The sequence below is a fragment of the Berghia stephanieae genome, chromosome 3 (assembly GCF_034508935.2).
Source record: "Berghia stephanieae isolate SIO BIC M18660-M18661 chromosome 3, UCSD_Bste_1.3, whole genome shotgun sequence".
In the NCBI taxonomy this organism is placed as follows: domain Eukaryota; kingdom Metazoa; phylum Mollusca; class Gastropoda; order Nudibranchia; family Aeolidiidae; genus Berghia; species Berghia stephanieae.
In genome coordinates this window covers 88,004,856-88,032,355 of record NC_088362.1, presented here as the reverse complement: position 1 = coordinate 88,032,355, position 27,500 = coordinate 88,004,856, and the positions used below count along the sequence as shown (strand labels likewise).

The 27,500-nt window shown below is 35.5% G+C and overlaps 1 protein-coding gene across 1 annotated transcript in view; it reads right to left on the bottom strand.

Annotated features, from left to right (window-relative positions):
* The window catches only part of LOC144968747 (tyrosine 3-monooxygenase-like), a 45,835-nt gene that overhangs the window by 15,586 nt on the left and 2,749 nt on the right, over nt 1–27,500 (bottom strand). Inside the window, exons 2-6 of the mRNA XM_078907384.1 lie at nt 23,624–23,717; nt 13,401–13,637; nt 1,784–1,964; nt 1,339–1,427; nt 557–624 (exon numbers count right to left, since the gene is read on the bottom strand). Of these exons, the coding sequence (XP_078763510.1) occupies nt 557–624; nt 1,339–1,427; nt 1,784–1,964; nt 13,401–13,637; nt 23,624–23,695 (647 nt within the window). The 5' untranslated portion in view covers nt 23,696–23,717. The remainder of the gene's footprint in view (nt 1–556; nt 625–1,338; nt 1,428–1,783; nt 1,965–13,400; nt 13,638–23,623; nt 23,718–27,500) is intronic.

Below are 27,500 nucleotides of genomic sequence, written 5' to 3'. Positions count from 1 at the left end.
TAAGAATAGTATTTCCTACAAAAATAGAAAACAAAAATTTTCATAGTCATTGCTACACTATGTGCTCAAAATGATTCATATAGTGAAAAGTATAGATGGAACGAAGTTGACGTCACTCAGGTCTTTGGTTTTTTTTTTTTTTTTGGTTTTTTTTCATCCAAGTGTATGAGTAATTCTCACTAAACTGTATTAACCAGACTACAAACGTCCAAGGTTACATATATAGTTTTGTGTGATGGTCCGTTACATTTCCGGATGGCAATGTTGTGAGTTTCTTAGCCAAGCGCACATTATCTTTCCACAGCTTTTGAAATATATCACATCATGATTTGGTTATTTTGCTCAGTTTGACACATGGATATGCTTACAACATTCATAAACAAACAGCGTATTTACATTTGTTAAGAAATATCCAATCGTTGGACTGCAACAAATCATGTGATTGATAACTTGGATTGGCGAATATAGAATAGAGATCGCAACCATTGAATAATATAGGGCGTAACTGTCTATACCAAGTTATGTAATAATATCGAAGGAAACTGCCAGAACTTACTGTTTGTAATCAAAGGCAATGTCTGCAATCTGCTTCCGGCGTGCTCTGTAGTTCTTGTCTGCAAAACCCTAAAACAATTTAAAGAAACAAAAACAAACTGTTTTACAAACATAATGATTGTAATCATAATCGATACACGCTTCATTTTTCTTCAAATTTATCCTTGATTCAAAAACCACAAATAATAAAGAATGACTTAACTAAAACGATGAAAATGATTTATTTCAAACTTTGATTTCTTCATAACCGACTTTGCCAGTTCCTGAAAACAATATAGTCAACTTGGGTCTGATAAATTTTACTCAAATATCGATCGGTTTGAATTACTCCACAATTTCCAAAGATTCTTAAACGAGACTGGACAAATAAGCGGAGTACAGATCTAGTTGTTTTCTCCAATATTGCAATTGTATTAACGTGTAATTCGGGCTTCTGTGAGATCCGTATTGCACCGTTGTTACCGAAAAGCATTCTTTGTGAAAATGATAAGTTATAATATTGCCAGGTCAAGTAATGCGGTTTTGCGCTAATTAAAGCTCAATTCAAAATTAAAAGTATTTCGTAATGTCACCGGTGAAAATTTTTATGATTCTATTAATTTGATGTACAAGTTTGACTCCTGTTTTCGTAATAATCTAGTTTATACGCCCAATAAAAACCATTGACGAGAATAAGATATTACACCCACATACACACGTAGACACACACACACACACACACACACACACATATATATATATATATATATATATATATATATATATATATATATATATTCATACCGGGTGGCTGTAGTCTAATTCCGGTTCAAACTTGGTGATAAGGTGGGTGCATCGATCAAGGTCGGAGATGTGTCTAGGGAACCAGGCCTCTGTGAACGAAATAGAACGGTCTCTTCAATAAGTCAAGTATATGAGGTAACACATATCTCAAATTATGTTCATCTAACTATAGAAGTAATACTCATTTTTTTAAGGGGGAGCAAGGGGCGGTAACTTTCTAAATTATCTCCTGCTTATTGTATTACAAGTGTGGTCTAGTGGTATGACACTCGCATTAAAATGTTTTGTTTATTCATCTTAACTACGCCCTACCACATTATTTCATTCATATGTGGTGTTTCATTCATTTTCTTTTGTTGATAAAGGGGAAACCCGACACGTTCATTTGATCTGTTTTTGTAATTAAATTGAAGCTTACAATCAATTTCACATTATTATATATTACCTTTTTTCTCTGGGGTTTTCTCCTCTAACAGCTTCAGATCTTGAATAATAGGGCTGGTGAGGGCCTGGTTGGAGAGAGACTTGAATGTCTCTTGTGCACAGACCAGCTGGATGAACAACTGACTCCTGTTTTCCGATGGGTCTTTCCTTGATTCGATATGGGTGATGAACACTTTACCATTCTAAAAATAGAACATGTTAAAAAAATGTAAATTTACAACAATGGTGTTTGATATCAACTATTTCACTGCTAATACCCCTCCCCTCCCCTCCCTCCAACGAGTTTGATTACCCATTCAAGAATACATTAACCCAAATACATAGACCTATCTCTATCTATTATTTATCCCCCCCCCCCCCATCTTCTCTCTCTCTCTCTCACTCTCTCTCTGTCTCTCTATCTCTCTCTCTCTCTCTCTCTTTCTATATATATATATATATATATATATATATATATAATATATATATAATATATATAATGTATATATACATATATATGTATATATATATATATATATATATATATATATATATATATATATATATATATATATATGATAAATTTTCGCCGTAAGAGAGGGTTTTCAATTTGAGCCATAGAATTTTTCAATTCGGGACAAAAAGAAGCCTTCTGTTCAAGTCTTAATGAATCTTTTTATAAAGAAATGTTCCCTTCAAAATATGACAGTAATAATAATAATAATAATCTAAAGTAGACATGTGCTGATAAATCTGGTGTACGTGATCATGGTAACATCATCAACAAGATAGGCAAATCTCTATAAATTAGCTAATGAACAAATGTATTTCAATATGTAGCTATGGCTATGAGATGTTTTCCTCGAGGATAAATGACGGATCACGGAGCGTAATAAAATATTTTTTAGATTAACATCGTCGTATAAAAACCTGACACTCTAAAGCTGTTATCCAATTTTGGCATCAAAAGGAACCAATAACGCTTTTTTCAGACATCTCGTCATTAGAGATCGCGCCATTTCCGTTCATCGATTCTAGAGCTGTAATCAAACTTTGAGCTCATATCGATTATATTTAAATCTGGCGTTTTCTAACAAGACGATTCAATTAGCAATGTTAATTTAGAATTGCTTTGCAAACACGCCCCATGATAAAATTTGTATGCGAATTTCACAATTTTCTGACTGTTTAAAAAAAGTATAACATACAAATAGCAACGCATATCTTTTAACACACTGTTTTTTAAAAGTTAGGGACTTTGTGGTCTTGTGTTATATACAGTGTGTGACTTGTAAGTCCCAGGATCGTGTCCTGATGCAAGCGATGTTTAGTCGAGTCTTCGGATATGTCTCTTTACTCACAGTCTCTCACCACTCTCAGGAACAAAATGAGTATCTGGCTGTCAACAGCCTAGTATCCATCGAAAAAAAACCCTTCCTTCTGTCACACTTTGTCTTACATTAATATTAATGGTCCTGTTGGCTTGAGGATACATGTAAAGAGTGTTAAACACAATTTGTGAATTTTACAATATAGACAATTAATCAGATCACGATATTTTTCATGTTGGTTTGGTTACCTAGCACTTTTGCTTCATGACCTTTAGGACGGGACTGTTTACCGAGGCCCATCAACCTGTTCACCCAGCAGCAATCAAAAGATAATGGAGTCTTTTACGGCATAAAATTTAACCTGATGTGACATCAAATGTGTCGTTGACCAAGGACGTTGCCCGCTGGCACGGCATTCACATCGGGCCGTTCAGACATGGGATTCATTTCACGTTTTTACATTTTGCATACATTTGGGCTTCTTTGGATGAAATATGTCACCCACAGCGTCGATTTGGTATTATGTCGGACGGAAAAATAATTGAGTTCGAAATAATAATTATCAGAATTGAGAAATATAAGTTGATTTTATTTTTTGTTAAATTTAACGAACAAAACCTACCCTCCCCAAATGAAGACGCTTATTTTAACTCGAATTTTGAGAGTTGAGCTTGAATGGTTTCTATTGACATAATACCACTTGATACAATTAGGCCATAATGAGTCACATATTATGGAGTCCAAAGTGTCCCCAAATTGTTGGACATATACTGACTTATTGTCGTCCGCCTCTGCAGCTTCCCTAATTCTTTTAACGAATGGGCAAATACACGTTTAATAAAATACTGTATTTGCGTAAGACAGAATTTGTAGTAAATAAAATCAAAAATACGATACACCGATCAGTATTGAAGCCATTTATAATCTATGTGTAGGGATATTCCAGGCATCAAGGAACACTCATTTACATTTCGAGGCACAGTTGCCATTAAATTTCTGTTTAAACCATTTTGGCGAGCAAACCTTTTTTGAATGGTTGATTGTATGAATAATGCATTTTACTCTTGTTTATTATATAATTTTATCTCAAACTAAAACAAAACTGACGTGGAGGTTTTTTCTTCGATATCATGAATGATGTTAGCATCTAAAAATGCCAGTGTTCTATTTTCTGTCTGGAATAGAAAAAAAAACAAAACTTATAATTTACTGAATTCATTGAGAATCATTTAGAGTTTAAAATTTCAGAACACTAATTTGCTTTAGAAATGCAAAACCAATAGCTAGATTACTAACCATGCTCTCAGCACATTATATAGAGTCAAGTCGCCATTTTTACAAATCCGATATTATATTATTACACGCCGATATTTATTCCATGCCGTAAAGGCCGCGGTAAACCCTAGAGATTATTACCATTTTCAATATTAGAATTATTATTGTTTTTATTGATGCTGCCAGGACGATTGCAATGGTTTGAGGTCGAATGGCCGCAGGCGAATTGCCGCAGGCCGCTTTCGGCACAATCGCTGAGATTGATTGGAAACGATCAATATAATAATACACTGTGCCATTTGATGAAATGGAACTTCATTACCGTGAAGTTCTACCTTTTCATGGGCTGGTCAACTGATTCAGTTGGTAGAGTGTTTAATGGTATGAGAACAAATCTGGTTCTAATCCGCGACAAATCTTATTTTTCCCATGCTTTTGAATGGATTGACAGGTCAATACGTTAATGGGTTTTAGTGGCCTATCGTGTCAATCTGGTGTTATGTAGAAATGGAACATGGAAAGAAAATTGAGTTTAATATAAAAATGATTGAAATGCTAAAGTTAACAAGACAAAGCTCACTCGTTATACTGTCGTACTCAGAATAATGATTAAAAAAAAAAAAAGGAAGAAACGATGACCGTTAAACTCGTCTTCAAATATTGGCTGATATTGGCTTGTTAAAATCTCTTAAATGTGGGTCTTCCGTCTTGTTAAAAACTCTCAAACCTGGGAATTCAAGCAAGTCCTTGTTTAATTGATCGATAGTTGAAGGACACATTTTCTGGCATTTTCTGGCGGTTCTTATATTTTCAGATTAGGGAATGTAACGAAGTTATTCGTTTTATCTCAAATCTTTTCAATTATGCTGAAAATTCAACCTGAAATTTTAAGTTCACTGAGAGAAAGTAACGTTTGGAGACGATTTGCTAAGTTTAATAGAAGACTCTAGAAATATTGCAGTGTACCGTAAAATATAAGATAAACATGAATTGTTGCCACCAGTAAACTGATGCTGTATTCTGGAATGACGCGTATTTTAAAATTTGGCGAAGAAATCGCCCTTCAAATATCAATCGATTTAAATGACTCTTATCTTAGAAAAAAAAAGAATTCACAAACCTGGGACCTCGTTCCAGATTACGGTATTTATCTGGTTGACCTACCTCAACCCGAAAAACTTCGGCCCTTGGAGTTCAAGCGACGTGAACTTATTTGCAGGTTTGATAACTGAACGCAACTTTAAGCTATCTTGTATTAATATTTTTGTAACTGAGAATATTTTGATTTGGTTTAAGAGTATTTCCTTTACAACGACGAGGCCATAACAGTTTGGAAAGCTAGACTTGTAAATAAGTATACGTAGATTGTAAGTCTTCAAAGGGCGGATAACTTTTAACTTTCGTACTGCCGTACTCTAGGAAAACATGTATTTGAAAATTTGGGCGGAAAACTCGTCCTTCAAATAACGATCGATTTAAATGACCCTCATTTTGCCAAAAACACTCAAACCAAATTATGATATTCTGAAAGGTATCTTTTCGCATGAAAAAGGTGTCTCAGGGCGTGTTTAAACATGTGTCTTGTCGCCTCAATCTGGTATTATGTCAGGGAAGTCTCAGATTTGAGAATTTTTGCCAAGATGAGTGTCATTTGAATAGATCGATATTTGAATGGGGAATTTTCTGGCCAATTTTTAAAATTAATGTTTTTTGGGGTTACGGTAGTCAAATGGTTAAAGACTTAGTACGTCAGGTTTGAGCTTGTACTGTCCGCCTCGCGTTCGTGTGAACATTAGCGTATAATTCCATCAATGTTATCTACTAATTTGAAAAGAAAAAAGCTCTCCTATAGAGCAATGAACAGAATTGGTTCGATGATTGGAAAATGGTAGAGATCGGTAAGGTAAACAAACGAAAATTGAAAAAGAATCGAATGTCAAATAATCGAATCAGAAGGTATGAAAGAATAGATTGGGCAAGGATAAATCAGTTGAATTGATTGGTGAGTGAACAAGGGCAAAGCATATCTGAACGAAAAGAGCAAAGAACAAAGAACTTATATAGAGAGATTGACAAACAAATACGTAGAGTCTGGTCCAAAGTAATTGTTTATGCCAAAAATCGATGGAGAACTCTACATGCATATATGATGATGATGATGATGATGATGATGATGATGATGATGATTATGATGATGATGATGATGACGATTTTTATTATTATTGTTATTATTATTATTATTATTATTATTATTATTATTAGTAGTAGTAGTAGTAGTAGTAGTAGTAGTAGTAGTAGTAGTAGTAGTAGTTTAGTAGTAGTAGTAGTAGTAGTAGTAGTAGTAGTAGTAGTAGTAGTAGTAGTAGTTTAGTAGTAGTAGTAGTAGTAGTAGTAGTAGTAGTAGTAGTAGTAGTAGTAGTAGTAGTAGTAGTAGTAGTAGTAGTAGTAGTAGTAGTAGTATTGTTGTTGTACGAGGGCGGGCTGGAAAGTTTTGCAATTTTACTTATAATTTCGATGATATTCGACTTAGAACCTTAACATAATTTGAGATAAATAGGTTCTAACTAATTGGCTTTGATGTCTCAAAATTCTAAGGTCTATGACGTCTCTGCATGATGCAGTCTCTTTCGTCCTATTACTTGGTCTGAACAAGTGTGTATGAAAGGTGCCAGACAAAGCAAGAAAGAAATATAGAAGAAAAAAACATCCCCCAAAAAATCAGTCTACCTCGACTGGGGATCGAACCTCAGACCTTCTGATTACCGGTTAGACGTGCTACCATTACATCACAGCCTAGAAAAGTGCTGCTCACGATTTTCTGGGATTTTGAAGGTGTTGTTTATATCACATTTTTGAAACGGGGCAAAACAGTGAATTCCGATCAGTATGTTGCCACGCTGGAAAAACGGAAGACCCGGCTTAATAGAGTGCGATCGCATAGAAATGTGATATTGCAAAACGAAAACACTCGAGCCCACACAAGTCAAAAAACTCAACCGCACTGAGTAAATGGATTTCTCCAGCTTGTCACATCCACCCTAGAGTCCCGAGCTACCACCTTCAGACTTCTTCTTATTCACTAAATTGAAAGAACATCTTAAAGGAAACCACTATGAAGCAGACAAAGGCGTGAAGGCTGCTGTCCAATCTTGGTGTGGAGAAAAAAAGCACGTCAGGTTTTTTTTGTTTTTTTTTTTTGTTTTTTTTTTTTTGTTTTTTTTTTTTTTGCGGACTGGATGCGTCAAATGGTGCAAGAGCTGACAACCTATGTACAATGCTCGCGTGGTGTGGAGAATTATTGCATAACATTTTCTTATAAAGAAATTCACCTCCACCTTAAATATCACATTACATAAAATTGAGACTCTCGTCCGGGATTATATTAATTATAAATTAATTAATTTGGATTTTCTAATTTAAACGGGACCCTTCCATTGATTAAATATAAGTTGAAAGTAATTCTCTCTGGGGCTCATATAAATAATTAATAATCTCTATGGGATGAATATCGTCTGCATTGCTGCAGTATATGCTCTGCATCTTCCTTCTCTCACCACATGAGCAGACAGTGTTGTAATGGACAATATTTTCCGTCGGTTTGAGAGTATTTCCATTACCACAATGAGACCATAATACTTTGAGAATGTGAGAAAAGAGCATTTTCCAAGGACTCAACTATGCGCTGAACGAAGCTTTAGCCCAGGACCTTCCGATCCAAATGCTAGTGTCATACCACAAGACCGCATAGCCGCACTATAACAACAATACTGACACTGCAGTAAAAACAGGCATATTGGCAAACTTGACTTTAACCCTAATTCCCCATTATATTCTATCACCATGGTCCCACGGTGGGCTGATTGTTGGTTTTGAGCCATTGTCAGAAGGTCAATATTAATCATTTCCTGTGTACCAATAGCTAGGCTGTATGCTTTGCCAAATTATAATGCCCGGGCTGGTTAGCTATGATTTCACAGATTGATCCAAATAATACCTCCGAGTTTCCGTTTGCCATCTAATTCTTGTTTGCTTCATTTAACTCTAAACATTATTCATTTAGGGTGGATGGTCATGATGCTGATGCTGAGGCAGATAATTATAATGATGTAGATGATGATGGTGATGATGATATGATGATGATGATGATGATGATGGTGATGATGATGATGATGATGGTGATCATGATGATGATGATGATGATAATGATAATGATGGTGATGATGATGATGGTGATGATATGATTTTGATGACAATGAGATTTATTCTGGTAATTAGTACGATGTCAAATAGCTACTGTTAGAACAAAGTTTCAGAGGTGAATTTTAATGCTGTTAAACTTCATTATTGTTTTCGCATCAGGTACGACGTAAATTACGAGGGCTCTTTCATAATTAACCGAAAAATGCCTGTAAAATCCGCGTTTTTTCTGCTATCAACAAAATTCTTGCACGTGTTCATACCTTGACTCGTCCTTAATTTCTCTACGTAACAGCCAAGTCTGTCGACACACTTCTGCCAACGCCGCACAATGGAATAGATACCCTCTCGGAAGAAATTTCCGTCAAGGTTTTGTAGCCATTTCCGCACATGGTCAACAAGCTCTTCATCGACATCAAAGCGCTTTCCTGCCAGCTCACGTTTCAGTGGCCCAAAGAGGTGATAATCAGATGGTGCGAGGTCTGGACTGTGTGGTGGGTGTGGCAAAATCTCCCATCCATATTTCTCTAGCCAACCTTGCGTCACTCGTGCTGTGTGGGGTGTAGCGTCGTCGTGTTGCAAAAGACCCCGTTGGTCAACTGCCCTGGGCGCTTTCTGCGAATGGCCTCCCTAAGCTTGTCAAGAGTTTGGCAGTACCTTGCAGCATTGATTGTTTCTCCAGGTTGTAAGGTTTCGAACAGAATAACACCACGACTGTCCCAGAAAACAGTTCCCATTATTTTCTTTGCTGACCGCATGACTTTGAATTTCTTCGCGACAGGTGAGGATGGGTTTCCATGTCATCGAATCTTGCTTTGTTTCTGGGGTGCAATGGTGCAACCAAGTCTCATCACCGGTGACTATGCTGTCAAGAAAAGTCACATCGTACCCTAGAAAGTCTCCGCCGGCGTTGGCAGTATGCCCGTGAACCCTGCGTGAGCTCTTGCTTCTTCTCAAAAGTTCCCTGCAGATGTCCAATCTTTGTTCTTTATGATTGTCTGTCAATTGCTTAGGAACCCATCTTGCGCTGACTTTTTTGTAGCCAAGTTCATCAAATACAATTCTATGGGCAGAAGTTTCCGAAATTTTAAGACTGCTTGCGATTTCATGAAGTTTCAACCTCCTGTCTTGACGAATAAGCTCATCAACTCGCTTCACATTGTCTTCTGACGTCGCAGTTATCGAACGCCCTCTCCCTTCCCTGTCTGTCAAGTCGGAATGGCCGGCTTCAAACAAATTACACCAGTGATAGACTTGTGTACAGCTTATAACATGCTCACCATATACACTCTGGAGTTCTTTATGAATTTCGGTAGGATTCAGACTTTTGGCATTCAAAAAACGTATGACAGCTCTGATTTCCTCCTTTGACCAAGTTTCAAGGTGGACCGCCATCTTTAAAATCGTCTAGAAATTCATTGTGCAAAATGATGCACTTCATAATTTCTGGGAATATCCGTAAGGAAATAAGGAATATCATGTCGTTTACAGAATTAAAAAATCTCCACTGGTTGCTGAGTAATGGGCATTTTTCGGTTATTTCTGAAAGAGCCCTCGTATGTCTTAATAAAAGGTATTTTAAGATGCGTCATACCCGACGTGTAGTTATTTGCAGACGCTATAACCCAAATTGTTATGGTCTCATTGTTGTAATGGAAATACTCTCAAACCGACGCAAAATATTGTCCATTACAACACTGTCTGCTCATGTGGTGAGGAGAAGGAAGATGCAGAGCATATACTGCAGCAATGCAGACGATATTCACCCCATAGAGAAGAGATATAGCCCTCTGCAACTTCTCTACACACAAAACTTTTCGACCCGATAGAAGAAACCAAAAAAAAAAAAAGATGAGTACCTTCATCTTCGAAACTCCAGAAGAATCAGGCCCATAACGGTATTCGACCTGCTAATGTATGCACATTACTCCTACTAAAATAAACAATGCATCCTTTTAAAGAAAAAATCATTATTCAAGATTCATATCAGGATTTATTCGTTTTCTTTTATTACATACGAAAAAATAAAACCATATCTAATTATCTCGTTCCAAGAAAACCTTGTGCATCTCAGTTTATGCCCATAAATTGCTGCTTCATTTACGCTTTCATTTCCTGCCGAATCACACTCAGAATCGTTTTGCATTGTCCTTTTCTAATATCAAAATTTTGATTCCTTGAATTGCCATTCGGGTTAACATTCAAGTCAATTTTAAGGGATTTAAATAAGGAAATTTTGTTACAACATCATCCGATATAATTGCTAATTTCGTTTGTGAAGTTGCTAATTAAAATGTTGCGTCAAAACAAGAGTGAAATTCAATTTCACGAACAATATATTTCAAACCAATTTTATGTATTTAATCTTAAGTATTAATCGTTACGTTATTCTAAATGTTTCATTGCCTTGATCCAAAATCATCAACTTGTGCGGCTATGTTATCTTGTGGTATGACACTCGCTTTGGGATAGGTAGCCGTTCTTAGTGGTGCATAGTTGAGTCATTGGAAAAGGCTCTTTACTCACATTTTCTCATAGTACTCAAGTGTAAAATGAGTACCTAACCGTTAACTGCGTTGTCTCTGTCGGAAAAATGGTTATATCGCCTAACAGACGTCTCGTCGTACACGTTAAGTGTTGCTGAAGGCTATGGATTCTTCTTAAAGCGCTTTGAGCAGGTTTAGTGGATTTTGCGCTATATAAAAGCTCATCATCCTTCAAGCAGAAAATCCTCTGTTCCATCTCCTAGACTGAATTACCCAATAACAAGGGATCAGCTTGTCTCAAGTAGATTTCATCAGGAAAATGAAGACCAAGAAATATTATCAGAGAATTATTAATTTCTCTGATTTGGTATTGGTTACAATGTCAGTTACGGGCTTATATATGAAGTGTCCTCTTACGTGTTTAAAAATACTTCAAATGATTTGATTTGCTGTTGAAAATTATCTCGTCACGTATAGCTTGTCTTGCAAAGTGTTGTTTCAAATGTGTTTTGTTTCTTGATGTCAATTTACAGTTTAGCAAAATACAGAAGATGGTCAAAAATCATCAGCTAACTCATTGCGGTCATGTTGTTGTTATGTCATACTGATTGTTTTCGTCCATCGTTATCACAATTTCTACAGTTTCTGCCACTGTTTCTATCTTGAAGACTGTCGAAGATCAAATTCTGTTTTAAAATAATTCTATAGAAATACTCCTCTAGAATGGTATTTTATAAAAAGCCAAAAGACACACGGGAACTCGTCCCAGTGTGGCAGAAAAAGAAAGAAGCATTGACACTGTGTGTCATTGTGGGGAAATGCTACTCTCAATGGTTTTGAGATTTGGATATTGGTAAAAACAGACTTCGAAGTTCCACTTTGTTTTCTAAATCATTCTAATGATTTCAAGATAATGTGTGAGAACAATAATAGTTACTGGTCGCTTATGAAGTAGTATAAATGAGAACAGTAAAGAGTCATTTTTTTGTGACGTTAAGTTTGTATCCAAATGGAGAATGAGGCGTAAATCTTATTTAGAAATCGACAAGTAATGATAATTTAAGACGAGAGCAGAAACAAGTAAAGAGATGAATATTGTTTTCCCTGTTTTGGTTTTAGCGAGGGTTTCGATTGCTGTAGAATAATAACTTCTCAAGCAAAGGGAGTCCATCAAGAAATGTTGGGTTGCTATATAGGTCTTTAAGATGTGGAAATAGTACTTTACTTCAGACCATTATCCAATCCAAAGAGTAGTAAACAATGTAAGTTCCCGGTCAATACATGAATCAAAATATGTAATGCTGCATGGATCATAAGTCTGTTACCGTCTAGGGTGCGGGTATGATATTGCGTGCGGCGACCAAAACGATAAAATAAGAAACGATATTGAGATAATATAAACTGCTTTCATTCGATGAAGAGATTATTATAAACAATAGTAATTGAATGGGGTAAATAAAATACGGACAAAAGTTGCATGAAAAAAACCCACAGTAAAAGATAGTCAATCCAAATAAAGTAAAAAGAAACACATACTAGGCAGTCGAGCTATCAAACTTGATCATTTACTCTAACCAGGGCCTATTGACTATTTCTTTTAATCATATTATACTTTTCTCTTATCAAACAACGTGTACTTTTTGCACAATGTTGAGACCTTCACAGACGCCATACAGACTAGGAGGAAAGTACTAGAATCATTTTTCTATTTAGTTTTTAAATGCACATCAATATTACTTCTTAGTCGGACTCAGTCGTCGGTTTACAATAAGATGAATAATAATGATGATGAAAATAATAATGATGATGATAATAATAATAATAATAAAAATAATAATAATATAATAATAATAATAATAATAATAATAATATAATAATAATAATAATAATAATAATAATAAAAAAGAAGAAGAAAGAAGAAGAAGAAGAAGAAGAAGAAGAAGAAGAAGAAGAAGAAGAAGAAGAAGAGAAGAAGAAGAAGAAGAAGAAGAAGAAGAAGAAGAAGAAGAAGAGAGGAGGAAGAAGACGACGAGACGACGAAAGAAGAGAAGAAAGAAGAAGAAGAAGAAGAAGAAGAAGAAGAAGAAGAAGAAGAAGAAGAAGAAGAAGAAGAAGAAGAAGAAGAAGAGAAGAAGAAGAAGAAGAAGAAGAAGAAGAAGAAGAAGAAGAAGAAGAAGAAGAAGAAGAAGAAGAAGAAGAAGAAGAAGAAGAAGAAGAAGAAGAAGAAGAAGAAGAAGAGAGGAAGAAGAAGAAGAAGAAGAAGAAGAAGAAGAAGAAGAAGAAGAAGAAGAAGAAGAAGAAGAAGAAGAAGAAGAAGAAGCTGATTAATATGAGAACACATACGACTTACCTCAAAAAGCCTGATGACTCTAGCCAAGCTGACCACTCCTCCCTTGAGTGTTACCAATAGATTGAATGCCGTGTAATCCTCAGGGAAGTCTGAGGGCAGAAGCCCTGGGTCAAATCCTTCCTCATCGCTAAACGAATCACCTTTACTAAGATGACGCTCCTGCTTCTTGAATTCTTTATTAGCTTGGGTTTCGAATTTGGCGTCAGCGATTAAACTCTTTCTGTTCCAACCTCCGTGCTGAAAGATATTAATATGATTATAAATACATACATGTACTACATGTGCGGCTATGTAGTCTAGTGGTATGACACTCGCTTTCGGATCGGAAGGTCCTGAATTCGAGCCTCACGCTCGGCGCATAGTTGATTCCTTGGAAAAGGCTCTTTACTCACATCCTCTCACCGTAAAATGAGTACCTGGTCGTTAACAGCGTTGTTTTTGTCCTAAAAATTGTAATATCGCCCAACAGGCGTCATGTCCCGTCCTACATGTTAAATGTTGCTGTTGACCAGGGTCCCCTTGTAAAGCGCTTTGAGCACATTTAGCGGATATTGAAGAAGATACAACGACGCCTGTTAGGCGATATTACAAAAAAATTTCCGACAGTGACAACGCTGTTAGCGGCCAGGTACTCATTTTATACCTAAGGACTGAGAGAGAATGTGAGTAAATTGCCTTTTCCAAGGACCCAAATATGCGCCACTCAGTGCGGGACTCGAACCCTGGACCTTACGATTCGACGGCGAGTGTCAAACCACTGCACTGGACTATAAGGGCTGTGCAAAAGAAATTATACATTGATAAAAAGACAAAACACTGCATATACTATACAAATATTGGATTTTGCACAAACATGTAGCTACATAAATTCATTGAAGTTGATTACATTGCAAGCAGAGGACACAACCTAGTCAAATAATACATTGTGATAGGTTATTTCTTATTATGTGACTTGACTGGGTTAGCTTTGTTTTCATCGAAGACTCAAGTGAAGATACGATTAATGACATATATATCGGGAATTATGATATAGACCCGAGAGCCAAAAGGCCTAGTCTACGAAGTCTTCACTCGAGATCAATAATAAGTTACCGATTCAGGTCACAATCGTAATATAACGACTTATTCTTATATTATTATAGTAATTTACAAAAGAAACTAGACAGTAGCTTTTATTTGCTATCAGATGATAAGAGAAAACATATTAGTACGTGGTATAATATATATCTTAAGGAAGTGTAGACACATTTTTCTTTCTGTTGATATACCCTATGCCTTTATTGACACAGGTGAGGAGCAGACGCGTACCGCCAAACTCGTCAGTACCAAAGTTACATGTTGTAAATGCACACCAAAAATATTTCAGGCAGACCAAAAATATTATTATTTCTGACACTCATTTCGCAAAACCGTTGGTTGCCGCACCAAATGTTACGTCAATGAGCTTGGTTTGAAGCGTCACAAAAATCGTCACAAACCCGTTATTTGACTAAATTATACGACCCCTTTGCGCAAAGTTGCTCTACTGAGATGGCACGTAAACAACAGGACTATGAGATCAGAATCATGTGGAACGGCTTTTTAAATAATAACACGAATCGCCTTTTGAAATTCTATCAAAAGACAAACGTGCTATCGACGTCGAGGTGAACGTTTCAAAGACGAAACCATCATAAAAGTAACAAATCGAGGAAATGGATCTGTAATGGTGTGGACAGGGATAATTGTTGGTGGAAAAACTCAGCCAACACTCATCGACCAGAGACTCAACTCAGGCCTCAGACCTATACATCTTGAAACAACCGTCGTCCCGTTTATTCGGAATCAGAATAATCAAGTGGTGATATTTAATTTATTTATATATGGTGGAAATGTCGCAGCGTACGTAGGAAGCCCCATAAATCAATGTGCGAAACTCGCAGATGAGAGAGAGAGAGAGAGAGAGAGAGAGAGAGAGAGAGAGAGAGAGAGCTGGCGAACCATGATCTCCAACGTCGTGTCCGACATGGAACATCGGTAAAGGTAAAGATATTTAACATGAAAACCCTGAGCACATAGAGCTCGACAAATATCTGCTTTCCTAATTATTAAAGTGCAAGGATGATAAACATGTGTCCAACTGTGTCACCTGACAAATCCCTTTAAAGACAATAATATGTGGGGTTTTGTGAAGTGGAAGCTAAAATAAAACATGAACGCTGTACAAAATCCGATGAACTGTTCGACAGATAAATACAATTGAGAATGATGTACCAGCAGAAACAGTCCATCAACTATCATCAATGAGGCAAAGCGTTGTGATATCAATTAATTCTAATTAATTCTAAATTAATTCATACACAAAATACTGAAGTGCGTCATATGTGCTGATTTCAATTGTGTGCTCGTTTTTGTAAAATCAATATTTTAATTAGGATTGTAAATAGCTGCAACTTTTCAGCTGTTATTAAATGGAATAAATTGAACGCTAAAGGAAAACTATCTAGTTTCCAAATTTGTATGTCATTCTGTATTTGTTCCAATCAGTATCGAATTATTAGAGGAAACAAACTGCTTAGTTTCTTTTGTAAAATACTATAATATGAGAAAATTAAAGAATAGGAAATGGTATGATTAAAAGAAATGTGATACCATAACTTATTTGTTTGCGCACCACACCATCAACCGGTCTGATATCACCATTTATTATCTATCTGAGCCGTAATTTGATATAAACAAACAAGAATGGGGTGTTTTAATACGGTTTCTAAAGATTATAAAAGTAAGATTTTTTGTTTCATATCATCATAATTTTCACATTAGATTTCGACATCTAGTTCACGACAACCATAAACCGGTTACAAGTGATATTTTGAATTAAGCTGACGTTTCTATTTTAGAAAAAAAAAATAGCCTGGGTGTCATGCGGAATCTCAGAAATCATTACGATATGTGTCAGTAATAACAGGTCAACGACCTCTTCTGGACTGAAAATTTTGACCAGAAAATGGGTCTCTCCAATTATTTAGATCAGTTAAAATGTCCCCGATCTTGTCAAATACTCTAAACCCTGGGAATTCTTTGAAGGCTTCCCTAGACTTCCAATCTTGAGGAGTTTTAGAGAAGGTGGGGGTCATTCCAATAAATCGAGAATTGATGGACGAGTTTTCTGGCCAATTGTGTTTATTTTTTCAGAGTACTACGTGAGAACTGTGGGTTCTCAGTGATAGGCTTATTTCAAATAATTGAAAACATAATTTCTTTTTAAAAACTCTCTTGTTTACATGAATGGACAATAGAATAAATTTGTTTGATTTTCATTCATGTTTCATTCATGTTTCAATCAAGTCCTGGGTTTTGATTGGTCAAAGATCTACTGATTAATTTATGGTTCCTCTGTGACCTCTTGATGCTATGCTTTTCAAGCTATTGACATGGGCGCCTTTTTTACTATTATCTTATAGTATGAACCTTCACTTCTTCAATCAACATACAGTGCATACACTTTTGAAAATTACGCCATGATCGTATAGTTTATTTAAACATTCAAGTTATTTCATTTTTGGCTCGACAATTTAAAATAAAGTATATTTTGGCCCTGAAATCAAATGCTGACCGTGAACCGAAGACCCAAAGCCACTTTAAGTGCTTGCCTATCACCCGACAGATCATGAGCATCGCATACGATTTTAATACAGATGATTGAAAAAATGTATCTTGTTGTCAGGTTTTGCCATGTAATTCCTTTATCCGTGTGTCAAAATATTGTGAGAAATACTCACCAATTGGGCCTGACCTATTTAGTGTGTTTGACATGTACTGAGACGGTATCTCAGGCCTTTTCATACATACAGGAAATAATTAGTCAAGTGGACGAAACGGGGTAAATGGAAATATTCTGATTGGTTAACGCTTAGTAATGGGTGTGCCATCAATTCAGTCATTGATTGGTGACAAAATAATAATTACAAGAACGGAAACACACGGGCTGCCATCTAATTAATTAGATAAATTGACCAATTGATAGTGATGATAATATTTGGTGTCGAATTGCCACAATTGTAACAAATTGAAAACGAATTGAATATATTTATGTTGTGTATATCGCACGCGTGAAAGAAAGAGAGGAAGAGAGAGAGAGAGAGAGAGAGAGAGAGAGAGAGAGATAGAGAGAGAGAGAGAGAGAGAATAAGTAGGAGTGAAATATCTGTTCAATGTTATAGTTATCATATATAACGTTATAACAAGTGTAACTAAATGACAAATTGCCATATTTATGGACAATAAAGATCCATTATTATTATTATTATTATTATTATTATTATTATTATTATTATATTATTATTATATTATATTATTATTATTATTATTATTATTATTATTATTATTATTATTGTTGTTATTAAACAGTGTGGCTTGTTTGCATGGACTGGTGTTATTTGTTAGTTCCGTACACTCGAACAGGGGGAACGTGGCTCAGCAGTACAGACTTTGCTTCGTACCACAAAGGTACCGAGTTCGAATACCGCTGCTTTGTGTGGCCTTAAGCAAGTCATCTTGCCCTAGCTCAGGTTGAGGCTCTGCATTGCGGCAGACACCTGGGTTATTCCAGTCTTCCCTTGGAAATAGACCCTAAAGACAAAATCCCCCTATGGGATGAATAAAAGGAATTTTATATTATTATTTATTATTTATTTATTTTTTAAAACTTTCAGGCCTTAAGAAATGTTGTTTACGTCTAGGTCGTCCTTACAATAGTAGTTACTGTGTTGGACACACTCAAGAGACAGAATAGTTGACAAACGCATTCCCCTAATAAGAGGGACTCGAACCATGGGACCTACTGACCATATGGCGTGTCAAAGTACTAGTGAACAAAGCGGCACGATAGATTATGGAAACATACTTTAGCCTCTTTCATCAATATGTGACCCACCATCTCAAAACTGTAGATTATCTAAATCGGATTTATAGCAATAATTTGGTTTTAGTTAATTCCGTTTATGCATCTTCAACTGACTTGAATCAGTTACTGAACAATAATTACAATGGCCCGAAAAGAATAGACTAGGATGGCAGTTTTGTGAATATATTGTTTTCTATGAGCTGAATGTATGATTTGTGAGTCATGTTCACTCAGAAATCCTTGAACCCTTTGAAATGTCCATTGAATTGGACAAAACAAACGAACAGAATTGGTGAGAAACGCATTCACCTGGTATGTTTTATTTAGGGGAATTGAGTTTATCAAAAAGTTCACATATCTGGTTGTTATTTTGGCTATACAATCGCTTTTTGACAACTGGTTCAGCCCGACACGATGCCAGTTTGAAAAGTCAAGGAGACGTAAAAAGAGCTGAACAAACAATGGGATCAAAAAGAAAAGACGGTGTCGTATAAACCTGATGCTGACTGGATGAAAGAAATTAGGCGCAACAAGATGGATGCTAAGTTTGACATAAGAGACACGAGAAAAGGGAGAAGGGTATGGTGGAAGAGGATGGAAGAAACGATGGAGAAAAGAAATATGACAGAGTGAAAGAAAGACAGGGAGAAGGGAAGATTAGCACTATCCGATATCGAGTAATGTTGGGATTGAGGGAACAACATAACGCAGGAAGAACGTGTTGGAGAATAGGAATTGGTGAATGCAGAAGAAGAAGAAGAAGAAGAAGAAGAAGAAGAAGAAGAAGAAGAAGGAGGAGAAGGAGGAGGAGGAGGAGGAGGAGGAGGAGGAGGAGTAGGACTACTGATTGAGCCCATGTGACCATTTTGAGACGATTGGTCACATATTTTCGATACCACCACGTCATTGAAAAGTCAAGGAGACGTAAAAAGCTGTATGAACAAGGGGATCAAAAAGGAAAGACGGTGTAGTATAAACCGGATGCTGCCTGGATGCAGGAAATTAGGCGAAACAAGATGGATGCTAAGTTTGACATAGAAGACACGAGAAAAGGGAGAAGGGTAGGGCGGAAGAGGATGGAAGAAGAGATGGAGACAAGAAGGATGACAAATAGAGGACAGAGTGAAAGAAAGACAGAGAGAAGGGAAGATTGGCACTATCCGATATCGAGTAATGTTGAGATTGAGGGAACAACATAAAGCAAGAAAAAAGTGTTGGAGAATAGGAATTAATGAAGGCTGAAGAAGAAGAAGAAGAAGAAGAAGAAGAAGAAGAAGAAGAAGAAGAAGAAGAAGAAGAAGAAGAAGAAGAAGAAGAAGAAGAAGAAGAAAGAAGAAGAGAAGAAGAAGAAGAAGAAGAAGAAGAAGGAGAAGAAGAAGAAGAAGAAGAAGAAGGAAGAAAAAGAAGAGGTATGAGTAAAATTTTCCAATTAAATTCTTTTCAAAAGAATAATATTAAGAGCTAATTCCTTTTATGTTGTCAAAAACGAGGAAAAACAATATTGTGGCGTCACCCGCAATCATCCAATAAAGTATCAGAATGAATTACAGATTGCGACAAAAAAATTAGAATTACGAATGCCTTTGTTTTCCAATAGCCATTGACATTTTGGAAGATTTTTAATTTGTTGATTTTACAGATTTTGGGTGAAAACTTGTATATTTTTGAAATGCCATGACAACACCGTTGTCATGGAAACACTTTGCAAAAGCTTTGTCAGAAGTGTTGAAATATTTGATTATGAATCCATGACTCGTGTTCTCTATAACTTTGCGGTTAAAGCCCTCATTTCATATATTGCTTTCAAAATTTTTTGCTCAACTCTTCCCTGTAGAAGGAACAAAATTGACGTCACTCACCTCTTAGTTGTTTTTAGACAGCCATTTGGGTGATCATCTCTTTAGGTTTCCTAGATTTTGTATAGAGATGTATTAATTTGGTATATAGCGCAAGAAATATGACAGACTAGATTTTTGTTTAAATGTTGTGCGCTCAGTGTTACCGAGTAACTCATTAATTTGTCATTGGTAGAAAAAAATTGTCCGGAGTTTTTTTTTTTAGATCACATCACAGCTAGTGTGGTGATGAGAAATGAAATGAAAATGTTCATGCATTAAGCACCTAATTGCGTTGGGTGATTATTGTCATAAAAATTATGTTAATCAGATTATAAACGTTTAAGGTTACAATAGTTGTGTGTGGCCGTATGATTATCTGGTGGACAGAACTGGTGTGTAATTTACTTAAATGCATAGCACCAATGGAATTAATGAAATTCATGTCACTTAGCTCTTAGTTATTGATTTTAGTCCGCTGCAAGGGTGGTACGTTCTCAATAGTATTTTTTTTTCTTCGCACGATTGATCTGGCTGGTAGAACTTAAACACACATCATAAAAACAGTCTGGAACCAATAACAAATCGTATTTATTCTGAAAATAATGAAGATATCATTATGAAATTTGTTTCTGTACATAAAAACATCATTAAAATTTTTATTGTTGTCACATTTACTGATGGCAGTTGAATAAGTCAGTAGAGAAATGCTCAAAAACACTTGGAGAGAACTTGAGTAACGCACCAAAGTACTGATTACACAAAATGGCAGACACGTTGGAATCCATTTCCGGTTTCTCTCTCTCTCTCTCTCTCTCTCTCTCTCTCTCTCTCTCTCTCTCTCTCTCTCTCTCTCTATTTATGAATTTTTGAATTTGACGACACTCTACTCTTCGTTATTGTTTTTAGATCGCTATTTGGACGAATAGTTCTCAATAGATTTTTAAAACCAGAATATGAATAATGTTTTAAAGGTTAGATATAGTTCTGTATGTGGGTACACTTGATCAGGCTAGTAGAACAGGTGAATATTTCATTTAAACGCATATCGTCGATTGCAATATTTCTGAATAACTGCAATAACTCACTTCAGCAAACACTGCAAGTGTTTACGTAACCGTAACTGTCCGATTTAACTGTCCGAATGGTTCGAGGCGAGTGGTCGTGTTTCCGTCCTCTATGAGATAATTGGATCTCTTGCATGTCTCCCAGACACAATGAGCTGAGATATTTATTATCACTACTTTTCTGACACTTCTCTATTCTCTTCATCATTTCTCCTCAACATTAATATAAGTATCTTCTCCACAATTATTTTCTGACTTGACATAGTTCTGTATGTCGATGATCTAGATTAAACCAAATGTTCACAGATCTATATATTGTTGACTAATGCCTTCTGGCTATGATCAGCATAAGCTACCTATATTCGATCTCCGACACAGAATGTGTTTTTTTAAAAATTCTGGCCGCGTTATGCTTCATCTTTCTTTTAAAACATCCAACACTGAATATTATGTAACTATTTTAGATTCTGTATATATGTGATCCATATATGGTATTATACCGGTGTGTTTTCGATGCTGAAAATTGAATTTAAAACAAAAAAAGTGCAATCGGGATAAATCGAGACGTCTCTATGTGTTTCATTAAGGAAAATATTATGATTTGGTAAATTACGAAAATGAAATTTCATATATCTAAACATTTTTCTTTAACCAGTTATCAAAGTCACATCAGGTTTGTGAGTTTTTGACCAGATGAGGGTAATTTAAATCTATAGAAGGACGAATTTTCTGGCCAGAATTTTAAATACGAGTTTTTTTCAGAGTTCACCAGTCAACTAGTTAAATTTCAAGACACCTTCTGAAATCTGGTATACGCCGACATTATATTGTTATGTAACGAAGGGACACATATTTCTTTGTCCCAATGCAATCAGATGACATCACAAAGAAAGAACCCACACCCCCCCCCCTCCCAACTCCCCGAACACTCCATCCCCCTCCAAACCAAAGAAACAAATGGACGAACAGAAAAGAATTAACAAGATGTGCCTAATCAGAAAGTACTTACTGACCCCCCTAAAAAGTGAAAACCCAAAGATTAGCCAACAACCTCTTTGGTGTTTGTCACTCAATTTGCACCAAATTTGGTCGGAAATAAGAAAAAGTATTTGGATTAATGAGAACGTAATTAATTTACAGTTTTGTTGGATTGTCGGGCCGAGGGATGAGCCCGACCTTGGGGTGGCTATCTCCGAGGTAACGAAATAATCAATATGGGTCAGAAACTGTATTATAACACTCCATTTGTACAATTTCCTATAAAATCATCGTTAAAGTCAGTAAATATGAAAATATGGTAAAGAGGGAAAATAATTTTCATGTAAGTCAAGATTGGGAGTATCTAGATCTACTAGATTTTAATTTAATTTAACTTGTCAACAAAACAAAACAAAAGTCACACTGTTCCGTTACATTCCCTTTTTTATTATTTAAGTGACGTAAAAAGTGAATGTGACAGAACTCAATAGAAGTTTAGTTCTATGCGGAGCATAGAAAATTATTTTTAAAAATGACATCTATAAGTCATTATTTCAATACAACTTCCGTTCGGTCAGTGTACTCAAACTCATTTTAAAAGTTGAAGGTAAGGAGTCATTAATTTTTAGATAACTGACTACTTACCTTGACCTTCGATTTAAATCGTTAAGTCCATAACACGATAATGTTATAAGCGGTCGTCATTAATATATTTTTAGCTTGACCTGTTTATTCCGATTAGAGACTACAAAAGGGGTGTTGTAATGATATTTAAAGTCTAGGGCAAAGATAGATGTACGAAATAGACAATTTGATATTCAACAACGTGTTTTTGCTTTAAGTGTAAATATAATATATCTTGAAACAAAATCAATCAAGATAATTCAAGTCATATGACCATAAACGTTTCACATAATAAATCCGAATCAACGCTCTTTTTAATGAAACCCATTTTATCACAATATCTCTAACACTTTTATTCTGATATGAGCTCTTCTTTTTGAGTTTCCACCGGGTACCCAAAATATGACTATCGTATTGTCAGCCTTCCTACATTAGTTTCTACAGATGTAGCATGGAGAGGTTTGGCAAAATAGTCAAAGACTAAATTAAATATTGTAACTCGCCTCTGCCTGAACAGATATCATTAATATCATTTATTAACTCTCTCCTTACCACCTACAGGAAAATCATCACATTTGTTAAGATACAGCCAACATTAATTTCTCATTCATATATCCTTCCAGCATCACAAAATGTTAATATTTTTTATTATAGTTATAAGAACTTAATGTTGTGTTGTAGAGCGTGATTTGTTGAATAAAATGATGTACTTACATGTACTTATTTCTTTCCAGTTAAAGTTTAGATAATCAATTTTTATGTTGGATGGGTTAAACGTTTCGGGGAAAATTTGGAAAATATTCGATAAGGACAGAGAGTTAAAATCTCACTCACCTCTTGGCTGAAGGTTTTCTGAAAGGCAAGACGTCTTTTGGCCGTTTCCGTATATCCTGAAGTCCCATTCATTTTCCCTTGAGGAGTTACGCAACTTTTGAAGAAGAGAAATTTGAATGCTTTGAACATTGCAAGTTTCTGAGAATTATTGAGTGGCCATGTTTTACAAAATGAATTATGCCAAAATCTGATTCTACACATATGCAAACGTTATCAAGAGAATTTCATTTTATTATACAAACAGTTCTTCTCGTCGTGATGTGAAAATAAGCGCTATACAAAAACACTGAATACCTTTTTGCTAAGTTCTGTGGACTCTAACAATAATTAAGCAAAAATTGAATACATAAGTGCTCCAAAACAGAAAAAAATATTTAACACGTTCTGGGGTCAAAACTCTTCAGCAACCAACAAAAGCAATTAAAAACGACAATGTTTCTTATAAACTCCATAGAGACCATATAACAGTTCTCTTCATGTCCGCCATCGGTCATCCTTGGGTGGAAAAAGACTTCAAAATGATGTTTTAAAAACAACATCTAAGTAACTTTTGGAAACCCTTTTAATATAATGGGATTAGCACATCGCCCTTAAACCATAATGAGTGGATGTCAACAAGCTGAAATTGCCGGCTTCTGGTTAACTGCCGTAATCTGGAAAGATTCGAATTTAAATATAATTTGGTCAGAAACCCCGTCCTTCAAATATCGATGGACTTAAATGCCCCTCAGCTTGTCAAATCCTCTCAAACCTGGGACTTCATGTCTAAAATTCTATATCTTTTCTATAGTCTAAATTGCAGCTCACAGACTTTTGTAAGAAGGTTCAGCTTGTCAAAACCTCTCAAACCTGGGACTTCATGTCTAAAATTCTATATCTTTTCTATAGTCTCAATTTCAGCTCACAGTCTTTTGTAAGTAGGTCAAGCCAAAGAAAACAACGTCATTAATTTGTTGACATAAAAAATACATTTTAATGTCTCGTGTCCACTAAATGGAAGGATAAGTTGATAATTTCCTCAATCGGGTTAATTTTATGTCCTCCCTGACACTCTTCACCAGTCAACTGCCGTACTCTAGAAAGACACTACTCGCGAGGTCCCAGGTTTGAGAGTTTTTACCAAGATTTAAATCGATCGATATTTGAAGGACAGGTCTTCTGGCCAAATTTTTAAATACGTGTTTTTCCAGAGTACACCCGTTTATTGGTTAAAATTGCAAGTTAACGACTATGTTCCTAGCCTACAAAGATCGACAGACGACGTGGAAGAAACGAAGAATTAGTGTCCTAAGACTCTGAGGACAAACCTTCGTTTTCTTTCTCCACGCCGTTCGTCGATCGTTGCAATTTAGGACGTAGTCATTGGCTTGCTAATAATATCTTATAATGTAAGGCGCCAATCATTCTTTATTTACTAAATTGTTGGGAAAACTGTGGCTTCGTGTTGTTATAAAAATCATATCCTAAAATGATCAATACAGTATTTATAATATAGAGGGCCATCTGTTTCGGCTTGCAGTCATGTATAGAAGATGGTTATGAAATGATTAAATCGTCCACAGGATAGTCGCAATGACTCGCAACAATGTACAAGTTTGTATACAACTAATGAAATGAAAACGTTAACTCTCTCTTTACCAATCACAGGAAAATCATCATATTCGTTACGGTACAACCAACATAGTTTTCTCATTCAGATTTCATTTGTACATTGCAAATTTGAAATATTTATTTTGTCATTGTCATGCTGTTGTATATATATATATATATATATATATATATATATATATATAATATATATATAATTTTAATATTTACCACAATGTTTGAGTCAGTCTACATCGATGTTTCAGGCCTAATCAGCCATCGTCAGGACTGTACGTTACATGAGTTTGGTTTGCTGACTGTTGTTGTTTGTTGAAGTGGTTCCGGTTTGTAGTTGATTAATAAGAACTTCCGGAAGTTTTTATTAATCAACTACAAACCGGAACCACTTCAACAAACAACAACAGTCAACAAACCAAACTCATGTAACACACAGTCCTGACGATGGCTGATTAGGCGTACAATATATGTATATCAAACACGATTATATATATATATATATATATATATATATATATATATATATATATATATATATATATATAAATAACAGTTTTTTGCTGAACAAAATTGTGTATAGCGTATACTTATTCCTTTTGAGTTAGGATTGAGAAAATCACATTCTATGTTGGATGTGTATGACGTTTCAGGGAAAATTTCGGAAACTGGTTGGCAAGGAGAGAGTTGATAAAGGCGTACTATATTTTATTAAAAGCTTTACGATGAAAAGAAAATGCAGGTATGGGATGATAATATGCTGTATGAAAAGATCAAAAGCATAATCACATCACATGGATATTCTTTATGTATTCGTAAGAACATCTAGAGATTTTTCACCTGGATACAGATACATACACCCGATTTTTGTCATGCCATTTAAGTTGTAAATTCAAGTCCATTTAAGTTCTTCATCCACGTCTTGGTTTTTAAAAAAAGCATGAAACATATTAAGGATTACTATTATAGAGCAACTGAATTAGAATTTTAAAAAAAAAAGAATTTTATTGTCTTTTTGATAACTTGACGAGAATTTCGTATTAAATGTGAAAAATCTACCTAGACTCAGCATAAAATTTATAATTGAGAAGGGATAAAACCTAACTTTGACATGTAAACTCCCTAGTGTAACATCAATCATCTGGAGATTTACGCGGATGATTTATGAAAAGATAGATACGTATCTTGTATTTTGTTTTTAATTTGCAAAGATTGATTGAACTTGATGAGAAATAGTCCTTGAGTGCAAAGGTCAACAAAACGAGGGTTACTCCAATGAATGCCAATACTCTTCAACAGTCATAAGGTCACTTACTTCCTTATGACTCATGGTAACTTATTAACACTGGCTCTAAACTATCGGAACAACGGCGGACGTCCGTATGAAATATTTCCCCGGCGAGCATAAAAGCGTATCCAGAGGGGGAAAAAACCCATAAATTTGATCATGTTTTGACTTGTACAAATTCTGATCACAAGGCATATGAAAAGTTCTAGCCAGCATGAAAAATAAAAAGTAATGATTTTCTTTGTTTAGAACCAAGATGGCCGCCTTTGCCGGGCGGCGTGACATCAGACTACTGAATCCAATTGTGCCTTCCTCTCTTCCTCCCTCGTCAAATAAAGGAAAGTAGAAAAAAATACCCCTCAAAACTCGATTCATTTTTCCAAAAATAAAATGTTAGTCACTTTCGTTTCCGAAGATTTTAAGTATAATGAAAATAGCATAATTTCATGTTTTTTTATGGCGAATACAGAGGGAACGAAGGTGTTTATTGTTGAATGCTGAATAAATAATGTCGTAATGATGTTATTCTTGAAGTTTTTGGGTACAAAAAGACGCCTTAATATATTTTACCACTTAACAATTTGTAGGTCGTGTTATAATCGTGAAGCACCTTACATCTAAGAGAAGGAAATAACAGTTTAAAACTTGAGAGTAGAATTAGAATTCTTTTTCGTGTCCGTTTAATGGGACAATTATGGGTGAAATTATGATTGGCAAGCCGCACCGCATCTATAAGAAAGAGAGCATCTGCGTTTAAGTTTTTTTTCTTAAGCAAAAGCGGGGATGAAAACTAGGTCTCTATGTGTTGATGCAATGCAAATAATAAAGGAATAGAAAAAGGTTGACAAAGCAAAAAGTAACATAGTGTAATAAGAAGGCAGACTATGATGACCATACCAGGAAATAGTGAGTCGAAGAGAAAAGTAACATAGTGTAATAAGAAGGCAGAGTATGATGACCATACCAGGAAATAGTGAGTCGAAGAGA